The sequence below is a fragment of the Macaca mulatta genome, chromosome 6, assembly GCF_049350105.2.
Source record: "Macaca mulatta isolate MMU2019108-1 chromosome 6, T2T-MMU8v2.0, whole genome shotgun sequence".
Taxonomy (NCBI): domain Eukaryota; kingdom Metazoa; phylum Chordata; class Mammalia; order Primates; family Cercopithecidae; genus Macaca; species Macaca mulatta.
The window spans coordinates 166,254,723-166,270,697 of record NC_133411.1 but is presented as its reverse complement, the minus strand read 5'-3'; the positions used below and the strand labels follow the sequence as shown (position 1 = coordinate 166,270,697).

General features: G+C 44.1%; 1 protein-coding gene across 5 annotated transcripts in view; it reads right to left on the bottom strand.

Moving 5' to 3' along the window:
- Positions 1-280: 280 nt before the first annotated feature.
- CYFIP2 (cytoplasmic FMR1 interacting protein 2) overlaps positions 281-15,975 on the bottom strand; it is a 133,429-nt gene continuing 117,734 nt past the window's right edge. For 4 of the 5 annotated variants that reach the window (XM_078004301.1, XM_078004303.1, XM_078004302.1 and 1 more), the window contains 5 exons: positions 13,144-13,216; positions 12,445-12,539; positions 6,434-6,672; positions 5,192-5,339; positions 288-3,055 (listed from right to left, as the gene is read on the bottom strand). In XM_078004301.1, the coding sequence (XP_077860427.1) occupies positions 2,888-3,055; positions 5,192-5,339; positions 6,434-6,672; positions 12,445-12,539; positions 13,144-13,216 (723 nt within the window). In that variant the 3' untranslated portion in view covers positions 288-2,887. 5 annotated transcript variants of the gene reach the window in all.

The following is a 15,975-nucleotide window of genomic DNA, read 5'->3' as shown; positions in this document are numbered from 1 at the left end:
TAGAAAAGATCATCTTGTCCAACTTGACAGAAGAGGAAACAGCCCTAGGACTCATTTTAGTGGATGACCTTTAGGAAAGCTGGTGCTAATGTGAAATGTGAGGCTCAATTTGTAAAGATGTAATTTCCCACGTGGGAAAGCAAGCAAAGCCATTAGTTTGGTGTGCAGTAACCTATATTTTTCTTTCATTCTCTTTTAGGTTGTTTTCTTAGTAATTAGTTTTATTATGGCCTTCCACAGGTCAATGAGGATTAGAATAGGACCAGGAATCAAGACCAAGTTGCTGGTTTTACTAGTTTGGAAGCAGTTTTAATGAAGATGGAAATGTTTATCAACTCAACACAGGTACCCCCAAAATACAAATCAAAATATCATCTTTAGCTGCATAGCAAATATGATTTAAGAATTTAACATCATTATTTGATCACAAGCGTAAATATAAGTCACCATAAATAAATGTAAATTCATTGTACAAAAATTCCCAACAATTCTTAATACAAATATGGTACATTTGACAGTTTCTGAAACAGATTTTTTTTAAAACTTTTTAAAACCTAAGCTTTATTTTTTTCCTGGTCATTAGACACACATAAAATAAAAAATCAAAAGAGGCTTGGGCAGTAATGCCAGGGAGGAAGAATATTAAACTCATTGGGTGTTAGGAAATCAGTGCCACTGGCAAGCCAGGGAAATAAATCTTTCTGCTGAAAGGGAAGACCTCAATCTACTGGGATCAAGTCTCCTGAAGGCAATATGACTCGGCCCAGAGGGTCAAATTTAGGGATATAAATGTGGGGTGAGAGAGGTGGGTTATTGAAATAAATATCTCATCAAATAGATAATTCAAATCTCCACGAAGTCGTGGTCAGGGATTTGGATGGAACTCTAGCCATCTATCAGCTACAGAAAGGCAGCTACCAACCTCAGACAGGACTAAAGATGTAGAAGGATCTGGAACTTTGACATTCTATATGTTTTGAAAGCATGTTCTCTGCCATGTGGGGTAATCTCTCTCTTCTGCCTCTGGAACATATCTATGGTCATCAAGAAGGAAAAGTCAGAAATCAGAATAGAAGGTGGTACCTCCAAAGAGGAGGATCTGCCAGTTTCTACTTGCAATCTCCTCCCTTCTCTCTTCCCTGTATGTATTTTCTTTCATGGCTTAGTGGTAGCTCAAAGCTCAAGGTGACCAGAATGATTCCCTTACAGCAGTGGTTCCCAAACATTGATGTGCAACAGAATAACTTGGGTAGCTTGTAGAAAGGGCAGACTTCCTGGCCCTATTCCCAGAGATTCAGAATTAGTAGGTTTGAGGTGGGTTCCAGGAATCTGCACTCAAATGTGCTACTCTCAGGATCTGACCTAAGGGGCCTTTCACATGTGGCCCCACCTTTCCTCACTGGAGGACATAAGTGCATCACGCAAGCCTCTTGCTGTGGGCACTTCCTTTGGGGTTAAAAATGGGACCATTTGATTAAGGCAACCATTTCTAACCATCTTACTTCCCAGGGCTGGAGAAATATCAAATGTCACATTTGATATTCTTAAAACCTCAGCGCCACAGATTTGCTTTGACAATGACATGCTCTGTAACAAGACATTTATATCCTAAAGGCTTTTATCCTTCTCAATGGTCTCATCACACTCGGTGGGAGATTTTGCAGAAGACTTTTGGTTCGGTCTAGAAAATGGAAGTAAATGTTACCCCTGGGAGGGAAGTCACACCCCAAAGTCTAACTTAAGGAATGTAAAGAGAACAGCAAGTTGAGAGTAAAAGCTAAAATGTTCCAAGAATCTTTCAGCTTCTAGGACAATGGAAGTCCTGATTCCCTAAAAGAAGACTCTTCTTCGGGGACAGGGGGCATATCTTGGTATTAAAAGCTCATTGACAATTATTATTACTCCTTCTCACCTCTGTTTCCAAGACTTTTTGGGCCTCTGTGGAAATAACCCCTTAATATTTTATTTCTTGTGGAAATGTTCCTTGATAAGCATTTCTGTGCCAAGAAGTGGCCCGTAATTTGGTCACTGGCTAATGCTGTAGGCAGTGCTATGATTGATTTGTTCAAAGCTGCTTCCCCTGTGTGGCCCAATGCTAAGCCTTTCCCGTAGGAATAAGGGAACCATCTCACCATCAAGCAGCTGAGATGGCCTGAAAGGATCCTGTTTGGACTATGACATTTCTGGCTGTGTTCACACATACCGCTTCCCCACAGCAGGCCTGACCAGTCTCCTACCTTACCTGCATGGAGTGTGATACAGCTGTGAATGCTTTTTGGACCTCTCTCTAGGACTTCCCTGAGAGAAGGGAGTTGGAATGGGGCTTTGGGAAGCCTATGTGGTAGAATCCCTGGTACCCAGAGTGGGAGAAGTTGCCACCCAGGGTACTGCATGGAGGGAACCAGGAGAGATGAAGTAGTAAGCTGAGGCATGCCCTTCTGGCCAGGCTGGCATCTCTGGGCATGGCCACATCTGTGTTCACAGTCTGAGACTTGAGTCCTGGGGTCACACATGAGCACTGGGTAGGAGGTGTCCATCTTGGGAGGCGGTCTTGGGAAGCAACCACAGATGGGTGCGACGATGGGATGGAGAAAGGGTGAAACTAGGAGTTCTTAATATAGTTCAGCAGGGAGAAAAGAAAAAGCACACACTGCCCTGTTTCCTTTTTTTTTTTTTTTTTCATTTATGCTATGAAGAAACCAGCATGGAGATGTCATGGGAGAGCATGCACAGGCCCCGCCCTAGGGAGTGGTGATGTGTTTGGGGAGGTGCTTGTTTCCAGGTCCATCCCACACGTTGTCCAGTTGGATCCTGTGGCAGGCTGGCTGTGGCTTTCTCTCTCCTACTTCTCTTCCTCCTCCAGAAAAGCGTCTGCAGGACCTACTGCTTAACAAGTGGTGGCCAAGGACTGGTGGATGGGCGGCTGGAAGCAGCGCACATGCTCCACAGTGGAACTGTCTGTCTCCACAGACTTCATGTACTTGTTCAGGATGGCAAAAACCTCATTGTTCAAGATCTGGTACTTCCTGATCCGGTCGGCCATCTTCTTCAGGGGCTACAGAAGGAAGGGGATGTTCAAGTTAGGGCAGGACAAAGGTGGGGGTGGAAAGAGGGAGTAACAGGAGAAGTCAGTAAGGTACAGTGTACCCTGCATCAGTGATCATGTCACCTTCTTAAAGTCCTTTTATAGAATCCCCTGGATCTGACAAGTGTTAACTGGACCCATAAAAACCCTCTCCAAGTTTTAAAGCAATCTACAGAGCTACAATAATCAACAGTGTGGCACTGGCATAAAGGTAGACATACAGATGAATAAAACAGAATAGAGAGCCCAGAAATACACTACTACACATACGATCAAATGATTTTCAACAAGGGTGCTAAGACTGTTCAATGGCAGAAACAGCCTTTTCAACAAAAGGTGCTGGGAAAAATGGATACCCACATGAAAAATAACACTTGACCCTTACCTCCTTATACCATATACAAAAATTAACTCAGAATGGATCAGAGACCTAACCATGAGAGTTAAAACTGAAATTCTTAGAACACAGGGGAAAATTTTTATGATACTGGATTTGGCAATAATATCTTGGGATATGACATAAAAAGCAAAGGCAAAGGGTTGCATTACATCGAAATTGAAAACTTTCGTGCATCAAAGAGACACCATCAGAATGAAAAGGCAACCCATAAAATAGAAAATAATCACGAATCAGATCTGATAAGTAATATCTAGAATACGTAAAGAACTTGAACTCAACAAAAATGAATTTAAAAAATGGACAAAGGACTTGAATAGGCATTTTTCCACAGAAGATACACAAATGGCAAATAACACATGAATACAGCACTCAGCATTGACAGCCATTAGGGAAATTCAGATCAAAACCATAACAAGATAACTTTTTTCACTCATCAGGATGACTATTAAAGAGTAAGTGGTGACGATGTGGAGAAATTGGAACTCTTGTCTACTGCTGGTGAGAATGTAAAATTGAGCAGACACTATGAAAAACAGAATGGCAATTTCTAAAAAAATTAAACATAGAATTACCATACGATCCAGCAATTCCACTTCTGGGTATATACTTAAAAGAATGGAAAGCAGAAATTTGTAGAGTTATTTGTACACACATGTTTCATAGTAGCCAAAATTAACCATTTTCAAAAATAGCCAAAAGGTGACAGCAACCTGAGTAGACAAACACAACATGGTCTATATACACAGTGAAATATTATACAGCCATAAAAAGGATGGAAATTTGAACACACACTACAACATGGATGAACCTTGAGGATACGCTAACTAAAATAAGCCAGTCACGGAAAGACAAATACTGTATGATTCTACTTAGATGAGGTACCTAGAGTAGTCGAATGCATAGAGAAAGTAGAATGATGGTTACCAGGGGCTAGGGAGAAGATGGGGAGTTATTTTTTAATGGGCCCAGAGCTTCAGTTGGGGAAAATGAAAAAATCTCTGGAGATGGATGGTGGGAATGGTTGTACAATACTTAAGTGTACTTCATGCCACTGAATCATATACAGAAAATTACCATTGAAACTATTTTATGTGTATTTTTTTTAAAGCCCTTTGTGAGGTGGCTTCTATCTCTCTCTCCTCTCACTGGGTCCCTGAGACCCACCCCTCGATCCGCCTTTGTGCCTCAGTGCCTCTGCTGTCACCGTTGCTCTGTCTGGAGCATCCTCCCTGCCCCATACCGCCTTCGCTGCTTGGTTCTTTGCTGCGGGCCATTCTGGACTCAGCCCAGACACAGCCTCCCTCTCCTGGGAAGCTTTCTCTGCCCGCAGCCTGGTTTAAGGGTCCTTCTCTCCCTTCCCACAGCAGCCTAGCTCACCCCATGCCAGTACCTACCCCATCCAGGTGCCCGCACAGCTCTGGTATTTGGTGAATATTTGTACAGGTGAGAAACTGGTATCAGCAGAGTCTGACTGGGACAGGGGAGATGCACTCCCGGTCTGGAGCCCAGCCCTGCCCTTCGGGGTGAACTGATTCATGGCAGTAAGTGATGAGCGGGTGACTCATGGCTTCTTCTAAGCAGTAGTATCTTTGTACTTGCGGTGTGGGGAGCTGGCCTTCACAAGCAGCTCTTCCCCTGCTTTTCTGGTGAAAGCCTGGTTGTCAGCCCAGCCCCACCTCCCAGGCCTCGGCCACCAGCCTGCTTACCACATTCTTAATGATTTCATCCTTCCCGTCCTGCCTCTGCACTTTGAGCAGGTGGTAACAGAAGTCGAACAGGTCGAAGCGACGCTGCTGGCCCAGCAGGACGATGATGGAGCAACCAGCCCAGTTCAAGCCATCGCCGAAACACTGCCTAGGAGCAGGGGGAGGAAGCAGCTGGAGAGGGAGGTGGCGGAGGAGGGCAGGGAGGGAGGGAGCCTCATCTTGGGCCAGGAGTACAGCTACTAAGCAGGCCTGTCTTTGGGCCAAGTCTCTTAATCTATAAAATGGGTACAAAGGAAGCTGTGAGGGGGGGTTCATTAGTTGCAGGGATGGTAGTTATATCATAAGTCCTTCCGGCCACAAAGAGGTGTCAGCCTCTTTGCATCACTAATGTTAAAATACAAAACAAAACAGAAAACAGCTCTTAAGAAGCTCTGAATTTGTAAGGAAAAATCCACCCAGCCCTTGAGATGTATGTGGCTGATTACTCTGTGCAGGTCAAAGGAGAATCTGTCTTGACTCTAAAGGAGCTGAAGGAACACCCAGGGGGAGAGGGGCCATTTCAAACCAGGAGGCCAACTGGCCAGAAGCAGGCTGAGAGGGAAGGGAAAGGCCATGGGGGGCAGATGCTGCTGGGGTCGAGGCTGAGTCCTTTTGGTTCTGACAAAGCTCCGACTGCAGGCCCCAACTCTCAAGAGACCTGGGCAGTTTGGATGGCAGTAGAGTCATCTTTCAGCTGTCTCTCTTGTCCTCAAGCAGCAGCCCAACCCGGGCGGGTGTCCCCAGTTCCCCATCCCTGCACTGGAAGCCTGCAGGCCAGCACTGCTCTGAGACAGCTTCACCAACACCACTTTCTTGGGGAAGCCTCCTCTTCCCACACCTTTTTCCTAGAGCTCTTGGCTGCCGGAGGGGCAGCCTTGTCTGCCTTTCCACTCTGTCCTCGCTATGTAGCTGGGTGAGTGCAGTAAGAACTAGCTCTGCTGTCTGCTCTAAGGACTCCTAAAGGTTCCTCATTGTCTAGTGGTACAGTGTAGTGGGGGTGAGGCAGGCAGTGAGGGTCTTACTATCAAACCCTTACTGGGCTCTTTCTTGCCCATGCAGTCAGCTCAACACACCCAACAAAGTAGTTGTTGGCCAACCACCCCTACCCCCTGCCCAAGTTTCTGGCTGAACTCTGGCAGCCCCATGACCTGCAGGAGCACAGGCAGACTGGGGGTAACCCTGCCCTCTCTGGCAGGTACTCACTCAGCTGTGAACTCGTTGGTTCCCACAGGGATGCAGTAGACGAACTGCATGGCGCTCCACAGCCGGTGGAACTCCACACACTCATCGACGTGCATGACGCCATTGGTGGGCGGCGGGCCCCGCCAGATGGGGTCCTGCAGGTAGCTCCGAATGCGGGTCAGGATGACCTCAAACATGGACAGGCCACAGCACAGCCGCTCCTTGGTCAGAAGGTCACCCTCGCGAGCGATGGCGATTTGCTGGAAATGGAAGGGCACATACACCTTCTATCCACATCTTAGAGCCCATCTGCCACCTCCCACCAGAGATTCCCAAACTCTGAAGCTGGCTGCACCTGGAATGAATTTACCAGAACTGGTCTTGTTCAGAGCAGGGCACAAACTTGATGATCCTGAATGCAACAGCAGGGAAGTTTCACGGTAAGTCTTACTGGTGTTAAGTAAAATCCAGGCACAATCAGAAGCGGATTAATTTTTAAAATTATGATTTACCCACGTCATGAATGCTGGATAGCCATTGAAAAGACTGACATGATACTACTAGTAGTACTACTGCTTCTACTATAACTACTACTAGCTTATGCTTTCTGAGTGTGGGTAGTAAAGCATAAGGCCCTGTTCTAAGCACTTGATATATACTGACTCCATTCCATCCCGTGAGGTAGATGCCATTACTGTCCCCATTTTACAGATGAAGAAACTAAGGTTCAGAGAGCCAGCCAGTGAGTGTCAAAGCTCACATTTGACCCAGTAGTCTAGCTCTATTGGTTAAGTTGTAAAGTAAACAGAGTAAATTGCAGAAACGAATGTATACTACAATTCTACTTAAAAACATTGACAATGTACAATCGGACAGATGAAAGTATGTGTGATGTGTGTACGTGTAAAGCATATTTTAGAAGGGCTAACATCAGTTGCGGGAACAGATGGGCTTGGAGAAATGAGTGGGATTGTCACTCTTGACTTTAAATACTTCTGTACAGTTGAATGTACTACAATGAACATATGTTACTGTTAAAACTTGCCCATGATTTCAGATAATTATTTCCTCTAGAAGTGCTTGTTTGACAGTTACAAATGACCTCTATTAATAACGTAAACTGGCCTTTCATCTGGGTTCTGGCTACTGCACATCTAATAAGCAGCTGGCTAGACAGGCTAGATGTCAGACACATTACTACACACGTTATGAGTCAAACCATGTAGGGGTAGAGGTCCTGAAAGCTATCTGCAAAGTAAGGTAAATGTTAAAATCGGAGGTTAAAGTAAGATCTCCAAATCTGTGAACAAAGCTAAAAAAGGCAGGCTTCTGACTCTGAGAGATCCACAGGGGACTCATGGAATCAGCTCCCCAGTGGGAGGTTTCCCCAAGGAGCCATTTTACAGGGTGGCTGGGAGGCACCTGCCTGACCTCCCCCGGAAGCCGCCTCCCTGGAGGCCCCCAGGAAGAGGGTGACCTTTAAGTGAACCCATGAAGGAAAGGAAATCGGGAAACACCAAGGCAGGAGTCTGTTATAAATGTGGACCATGAGTATAGTTGTCATGACAACTACGAACTGAAAGAAATCTAGGAAAAAGATGAATTGGAGAAGCAGTTTGCCAATGTGTGTTTTAAACACGAAGGAGAGGGAACCCTGATTCCCAGTGACTCATCTTGATTTCATTGGCAGGAACAGCTTGGGAGCCGAGGGAGAGTCGCTGAGATTGCCACAGTTAGCTAGAAATATCTCTTGTGTTTAAAAAAAAAAAAAAAAAAAAAATCCTGAGCCTGTGTTTGAGTCTGTTTGTATTCTCTTTATTTGTTCTTACTCTGTTCTATTTGGCCCCAGAAAGGGCTCCCCATTTCAGAAAGAGAGTCTAGTACAGGAGAGATGCTCAGTAAATAAAAGACCCCAATTTGTTCTCAAGCCATGCATATTCTTTTGCCAATTAATGCATACAGAGTTCTGGTTTACTAATTAATCGACTGTGCATTTGGCTAATTTGAATCAGTCCTCAGGGTCAGACAGTCCTGGAAGGGGGAATAGAAAAATTGGCCACTGAGGTTATAAATCTGCGGACAGACTTTGAACTCTGGTGCCCCCACCCACTACAGCCAATGAAAAGGGCCTTGACTGCCACAGGAGCTTTCTCCCTTTCCTTTGAAATGTGTTTGTCCTTTCCTGATGGCCTAATGGAGTGGTTAGGAAAAAAAGAAAAAGTTCTAAGGAAATAAAAATATTTCATAAACCTCATTACCCAGAGATAAGCGTTCTTAAAATAACTCATTTCCTTCAATATTATGAAGGAATGGCTACATTTAATGGCCATTGATATAATTCATTTAGTCTTATATACTTAGGTTATCTTAAATTGTTAACAAACTCAAAATTATGAACAATGCTAAAGACACCATCCTTTTTTTTTTTTTTTTTTTTTTTTTTTTTTTTTTTAAATATTTGAGACAGAGTCTCACTCTGCTGCCCAGGCCAGAGTGCAGTGGCGCCATCTGGGCTCACTGCAACCTCCACCTCCCGGGTTCAAGTGATTCTCCTGCCTCAGCCTCCTGAGTATCTGGGATCACAGGCATGGGCCACCATGCCTGGCTAATTTTTGTATTTTTAGTAGAGATAGGGTTTCACTATGTTGGCCAGACTGGTCTCAAACTCCTGACCTCAGGTGATCCACCCACCTTGGCCTCCCAAAGTGCTGAGATTCCAGGTGTGAGCCACCATGCCCAGCCCACCATCCTTATACATAACATCCTGTGAGCTGTGAATGAGCATTTTGTTAGGATGAATATTTACTAACTGAAGGGTCAATGAGTATAAATATTTTAAAAGGCATCTGCTATACAGTGGCAAACTATTCTTAAGGAAAGTTGATCCATGTGCATTCACCTGTGTGAAGCCTGTTCCTTGTACCCTCATGAATACTCCTGTATCCCAGACTGGGCAACATAGTGACACCTCATCTCTCTAAAAATAAAAAATTATCCAGATATGGTGTTGTGTGCCTGTCATCCCAGCTTCTCAAGAGGCTGAGGCAGGAAGATTGCTTGAGCCTGGGAGGCTGAGGCTGCAGTGAGCTATGATTGCGCCACTGCACTCCAGCTTGGGTGACAGGAAAAGATCCTGTCATAATAATAATAATAATAATAATATAACAATAATAATCCATTCAGAAATAGTCTTTGTCAACTTGAGATGAAAAGTTTTACCTCATTCTTTGAATGTGCATTTCATTGATTACTGGTAAGGCCAGATACTCTTCCGTGTGTGTTAACATTGTATTTTTTTATGTTGTGAACTTTCTTTCATGTCTTGTCTTTTGGTATGTCTGTCATTTTCTCTTTGCTTTGAAAACGTGCTTTATAGATCACTTCCTGCGAACACCCTCAATTTGCAGTTTGGTGTTATGTAGGGAGGGGAGGGTTTAACATGGCTTTTATCCATTTCTTTTCTATTCCCCTCAGTGGGGAGTTTTTCTCTTTCTGCCCTTATGTGAGTTTAACAAGGGGATAGAGAAAACATTTGTGAAGCTGTGCCGAAATAATCTCAATATTCCTTCTCTATAACTTTGAGAAGGAATATATAACAATATTCCTTCTCAAAAAACTCGATGTTTTTTGAATTCTTATGCTTCTATTATTTGCTCATCATAACAATCAAGAAAGGCAGGTAAAGCAGCTATGATCTCATTACATAGATGGTAAAATAAAGATTGAGAAAAATGGCTTGCACTAGATAATTTAGGGGTGGAGTTAGGACAAGGATCCCTGTCTTTTAACCTCCTCCGGCTCCAAGTTTTTCTTCCATGATAGTGTGGGGCAACAAACCAGGCCACTTCAATTTGTCTCAAACAAATGCAAAGAATGCAATACTGCTCAAGCTTCCCGGCTTTAAATAGGTTGCAGACTTCCTCTGTCACCTCCTAGGTATCTTACGAGTACCCTGTGCCCAAACCATCTCGGAAGTTAATATTTTGTTAACTTTTCTTTGGTTCATGGAATGACTAAGTTTTGGACTATTTCTTGAGGAATGGAGGACTTAGAAAACTAGCACTTCCTGTCCCACAGAATGTCTAGGCTTTTGTTTGTTAAACACTCAGCATTTGACAGACTGAGATTTCTATCAATCCCAAGGAAATGGTGTTCACCAGAACAGGGAAGGAATTCACAGTCCTCTAAGTGGAAACATATGCCAGACTTCGGAGTGAGAGGCGGGATGCCTGCGAGAGGCGGATGCCTGCAGGATGACAGCAGCCGTGGGGAGCAGACACATTCACGTGTCACTCACTGGGTTTTCTCCCTAAAAGGAAATCACTGGAGAGGATCTCCTCTGTTTAGCCTCTGCAGGCCAAAAAAGAAAATGTGTGTGCTCTACAGTATCTGAGTTCTCTCTGTGGTGAGTTAAAGAACCCAACCACCATTAGCTGCTTTTTTTTTTTTTTTTTTTTTTTTTTGAGATGGAGTCTCGCTCTGTTGCCCAGGCTGGAGTGCAGTGGCACGATCTCAGCTAACTGCAACCTCTGCCTCCCAGGTTCAAGTGATTCTCCTGCCTCAGCCTCCCATGTAGCTGGGATTACAAGTGCCTGCAACCGTGCCCAGCTAATTTTTGTGTTTTTGGTAGAGTTGGGGTTTCACCATGTTGGCCAGGCTGGTCTCGAACTTCTGACCTGAGGTGATCCGCCTGCTTTGGCCTTCCAAAGTGCTGGGATTACAGGCATGAGCCACTGCGCACGGCCCCACCATTAGCTTTTAATCACCATTTTCAGAAGGAGGTTGGTGGCATGCGGGGGCTGGGCTGGGGTGGCTTCCTCAGTGTGACGTTTGTGCAGATGAGGCTCTGCATCGCGCTCCAAAAATACCATGTTTTGCCAGAAGAGAGGCCACCTTCTGCCCTCTGCTGAGGATTTGAGTCCTTCTGCCCTTGGTGAGAACACCAGAGAGGACCGCCGGAATGCAAGTTCAACAGCGACTTTCAATCCTAAATCTCTTAAACAGTTGGCATTGGCTTGTCTCACTAGAATACCCTGTTTCTCTTCTTCCTGAATTCTTCCCCTGCCTGCGCCCATAAAACGTGAAGCTTGCTTAAATCAACTTGAAAGGTGACAGCACACGCCTTTTGTTTCTCCACTTTCCCCCCATGTCTCTTTCCTCCTGCTCCCTGCATAATCTGAATTCTCTGAAGGCAGGGGTCTTGTCTTACTCATCTTGATGTTCATCGTGACTAGTACTGGTTTTTAACAAGTACAGAATAACATATGAGCTCATTCACCTTTATTAGAACACTACAGAAAAGGCTGAAGTCTTCTTTCTCTCCCACTCTATTCTATCTCATCTCTCTTCAGAGGTTGCCACCATGATAAACTAGGTAGACGTCATTCCAGACATTTTCAGAAGAGTTTTATATGGTTTTGTTGTGTGCATTTAAAAAAACGCATCATCCTGCGTGAACTGTAGTGCAACTTGCTTCATCCAATCGACTGTGCTTATGATCTATCCACACTGATGCATCAAGATCTAATTTTGCCTTTTCATTATGTATTAAGTACACACGTAATATGCAATAACTTAGCATTTTATTTAATCAATGCTTTACTATTAGATGTTTGGGTTGTTTCTAGTTTTTGCTTTAACAAACAATGTTACATAAGCATCTAGTGTTCCTTTAGCAAAAATATCCAGAAGTGAACTGCTGGCTCACAGAGTATGTGGAGTTTTAACTTTTAGAGACAAAGTAACAGATTCTTGATATCTAGCAGGGACACAGTAGATACTTGTTTAAATAAGCAGACGACTTGTTGGCAGGATATACGATACAGGGTACTGAAGAAACACTCAGGCCTGAGAGTCAGCAAATCTCATTCCAGACCTGTTGTTGCTATCAATATTAACCAGTTTTGGGGTATTGGACATTCTCTTCCCTTCTCTGAGCCTCAGTTTCCTGACCTGTACAATGAGGGGGTTTGGTCGAATGCCTTCAAGTTCCTGTCAGTGATCAGAGCCCATTCATCATATAAGATTGGTACCTGAGGGGTCCCCAGCCGCTCGATCAGAGGGACCAGGTGGAGTGGGGCATACTTGGCTTCCAGACGTTTCATCCGGACCTCCAGGCGCTCCCCCTCTGCAAAAGGAGTCACAGAGCAGAAAATGAGACTCAGGGCACATGGGGCAACTGGGGAAGGAAAAACTCTCAAAGGACCTGATGATGTATCTGCATTCCAAAAATGGGATGGAGTGTGTGGCACCGCTCTCCTTCGTTCTGGAAAGTGCGAGCAGTGTTTTCAAGGAAGAATGTTCTATGATTTGTCCAACAATGGAATCGTCTGCCTTCTAGAATATCTCTAGTTGAGTGGTTTAATATATTAATATACATATATTTAAATTCCAAGCCTAGATACCACTAAACTAGAGATATTTTAGAAGGAACAAGGGACAGGGCCTGGAGTGTCATTTCTATAATCTTATAAGGAATTTGTTGAAGAATTAGAATGAATGACAGAATCAAAGATAACAGGCTTCAGAGTCTGTCTGGTCAGTCATGTGGTCAGTAGGCTCAATGCAGGTGGCTGGGTTCATCTTCCAATTCGTGATTCTGTGGTTATTCAATAGGTGTCCAAAGCTTTAACCTTCTCCCCTGCTGACTAGATCTGAGTTGACTGGGATTAGGAAGTGAAAATAAGGTTCAAACGCTGGTCAGCTATTCAGCTGCTGTAGTGGTTTCTTACCTTTGATGTAGACTCTAGGCAAGATGTTTTGGAAGGGTGCGGCATGGAGCAAATCACAGACCTCCTCCTGAGACTGCAGAGAGGGGGGAAAAGAGAGAAAGCAATTTTCATTTTAAACAAGGAAGATTTTTCATTCCTAAAAACCTCAGCACTGGAGTTAGCTAGACCTGGGTTCAAATCCTGGCTCTTCTCACTGTGACCTTGGGCAAGTTACTTAGCCTCTCTAAGTCTGTATCTATCTGCAAAATGAGGATGAGAACAGTACCTATTTTAATGGGTTGTGAGGATCAAATGAGAAAATGCATAACCTTGTGGCATAGTCACAGGTACATAATGAGAGCTCAATACATTTTTACTATGATCTTATAAGGAATTTGTTGAATTAGGATGGATTACACAGAATCCAACAGATGATGGGTCTTAGTCTGTGTCTGTTTGGTTGTGAGGTCTGTAGGCTCAAGGCAGGTGGCTAGGTCAGTCTTCAGTCTACAAATCTAGGATGACTCTGTGTAAAGGCCTATGTCTGATTGGTTTTCTGCACACCAGACATCAACTAGCAAGAAAAGAGGGACAAGAACCCAGGCCAGATTGGTTTCGATGGCGACTTGTTATGTGTAAAGATAAACTTAAAAGCAAACATACAATGGTTGGACGGGAAGCTTGGTTAGGGCAAGACGGGAGATAGGGTCTCATGGGCTTACTGTCCTGGGACAAGCTCACAATCCCTGGATTTCAGAACAAAGGGGAGGGAAGGAGTCTGGAGAAGCCATCCTCTACTGGGGTCTGCTTTCTCTTCAACTCTGGGCACTTGGATTAGGTAGGATCCAGGCTCCATTTCAAACTCTGACACTTTGGGATTCTAAGCATCTGAGAAAATCAAGATTGCAGGTGTCCTTGCCTTCCTCTACCCCAGGCATGGATGGAACACCACCAATCCAGGACTCTGAAAGGCCAGTTGTTCAAGAGGGGAACCCCAACTCCAGTTTAACTGCAGACCAGTCCTTGAAATGAGGCTACCAGAGGAAGAACACTCTGCAGGCCCTTCACAGGAGCCTGATCTGTCATTCTCAGTTTCTTATCCAGAGGGGAAACTTTCCCCTCAACTTTTTTTTTTTTTTTTTTTTTTGGTGAAACAGAGTCTCATTCTGTTGCCCAGACTTGGCTCACTGCAGCCTCTGCCTCTTGGATTCAAGCGATTACTCCTGCCTCAGCCTCCTGAGAAGCTGGGACTACAGGTGCTCGCTTCATGCCCGGCTAATTTTTGTATTTTTAGTAGAGATGGGATTTTGCCATGTTGGCCAGGCTGGTCTCAAACTCCTGACCTCAGGTGATCTGCCTGCCTTGGCCTCCCCAAGTGCTAGGATTACAGGTGTGAGCCACCATGCATGGCCCTTTCCTCCTTTTTTAAGTGAGGTGTGTGTTTCTCTCCTTTCTAGTAAATCTCACAACCTGGTCTTCATTGCTATGTCTAAGCTTAGATTCTTTGATTCATTATATAACCTGAAAACTTTGCTTATTGATCATTCAGGCTAATCTTTCATATTCACATGGTGGATTACACTGGATGATTTTTGAATGATGAATCAGCCTTGCATAGCCGAAATAAACACACTCGATTATATATTGTCCTTTTGATGTATTGCTCGAATTTATTTGCTAACATTTTGTTGAGGATTTTTGCTCTGTATTCATGAGGGATACTGATTTGTAGTTTTATTTTCAAATGCCTTAGGTTTTGGTATTAGGGTAATGTTGACCTCAGAAGATGGGGAGAGTTCCCCTTTTGCATTTTTTGGAGATAAAACCCCCTTTCCAAAATTATAACAGGGGAAATTATGACAGTAAAAGAAATCAGACCTAACGAACCTCATTTTGCTTCTAACCTTGAAGCTGTTCTTGTTCATTCCTGGCATAGGCCGAACTAACTTGGGAAAGGAATTCAGTTCATGGTTTGTCTCTGAAACAAAATTGATCGTAGCCCTATCCTGAAAAGACCCCCTTCTTGCCTGAGGACCAGTCCACCTTTGCAGGACTAACAAATTAGCCACAAGATTAGAAATTACAGTTTAGGGGTCATGCAGCCTCTGGCTTCAAGAGTCTGAAACTCCCCAATAGCCCCTGGGGATAACAATCACTATTATAAAACCTAAGATCAGTGCTTGAGATATTTTGCAGACCTTGCACTCTAGTGGATCAGCTGACACCATCCAGACTGGTAATCTGGCTCAATGAGTTCTGCCATCTCACCCAGGAATAGAAAACAGCAAGAGAAACTCACTTCCACCCTCTATGATTCCATCTCCAACCTGACCAATCAGCACTCCACACTTCCTAAGCTCCTACCTGTCAAATTATCTTTAAAAACGGATTCCCAAATGCTCGAGGAGACTAATTTGAGTAATAATGAAAATAATGAAACTCCAGTCTCCTGCACAGCCGGCTCTGCATGCATTACTCTTTGTCCATTGCAATTCCCCTGTCCAGATAAATGGGCTCTCTGGGCAGTGGGCAAGGTGAACCCGCTGGGCGGTTACAGAGGAGATCATGTAGAATTGGTACTGTTTCCTCTTCAAGTGTTTGATGGAATTCACAAGTGAAACCATCGGCGTATAGTGTGGGTTTTTTGCTTTTGTTTCTTTTTTCTTTTTTTTCTTTTTTTTTTTTTTTATATGGGGTCTTGCTCCCTCGCCCAGGCTGGAATGCAACAGTGTAATCATGGCTCACTAGCCTTGACCTTCTGGGTTCAGGTGATCCTCCCATCTCAGCCTCCTGAATAGCTGGGACTACAGGTATGTGCCACCAATCTGGCTAATTTTTTTTGTAGAGACAGGG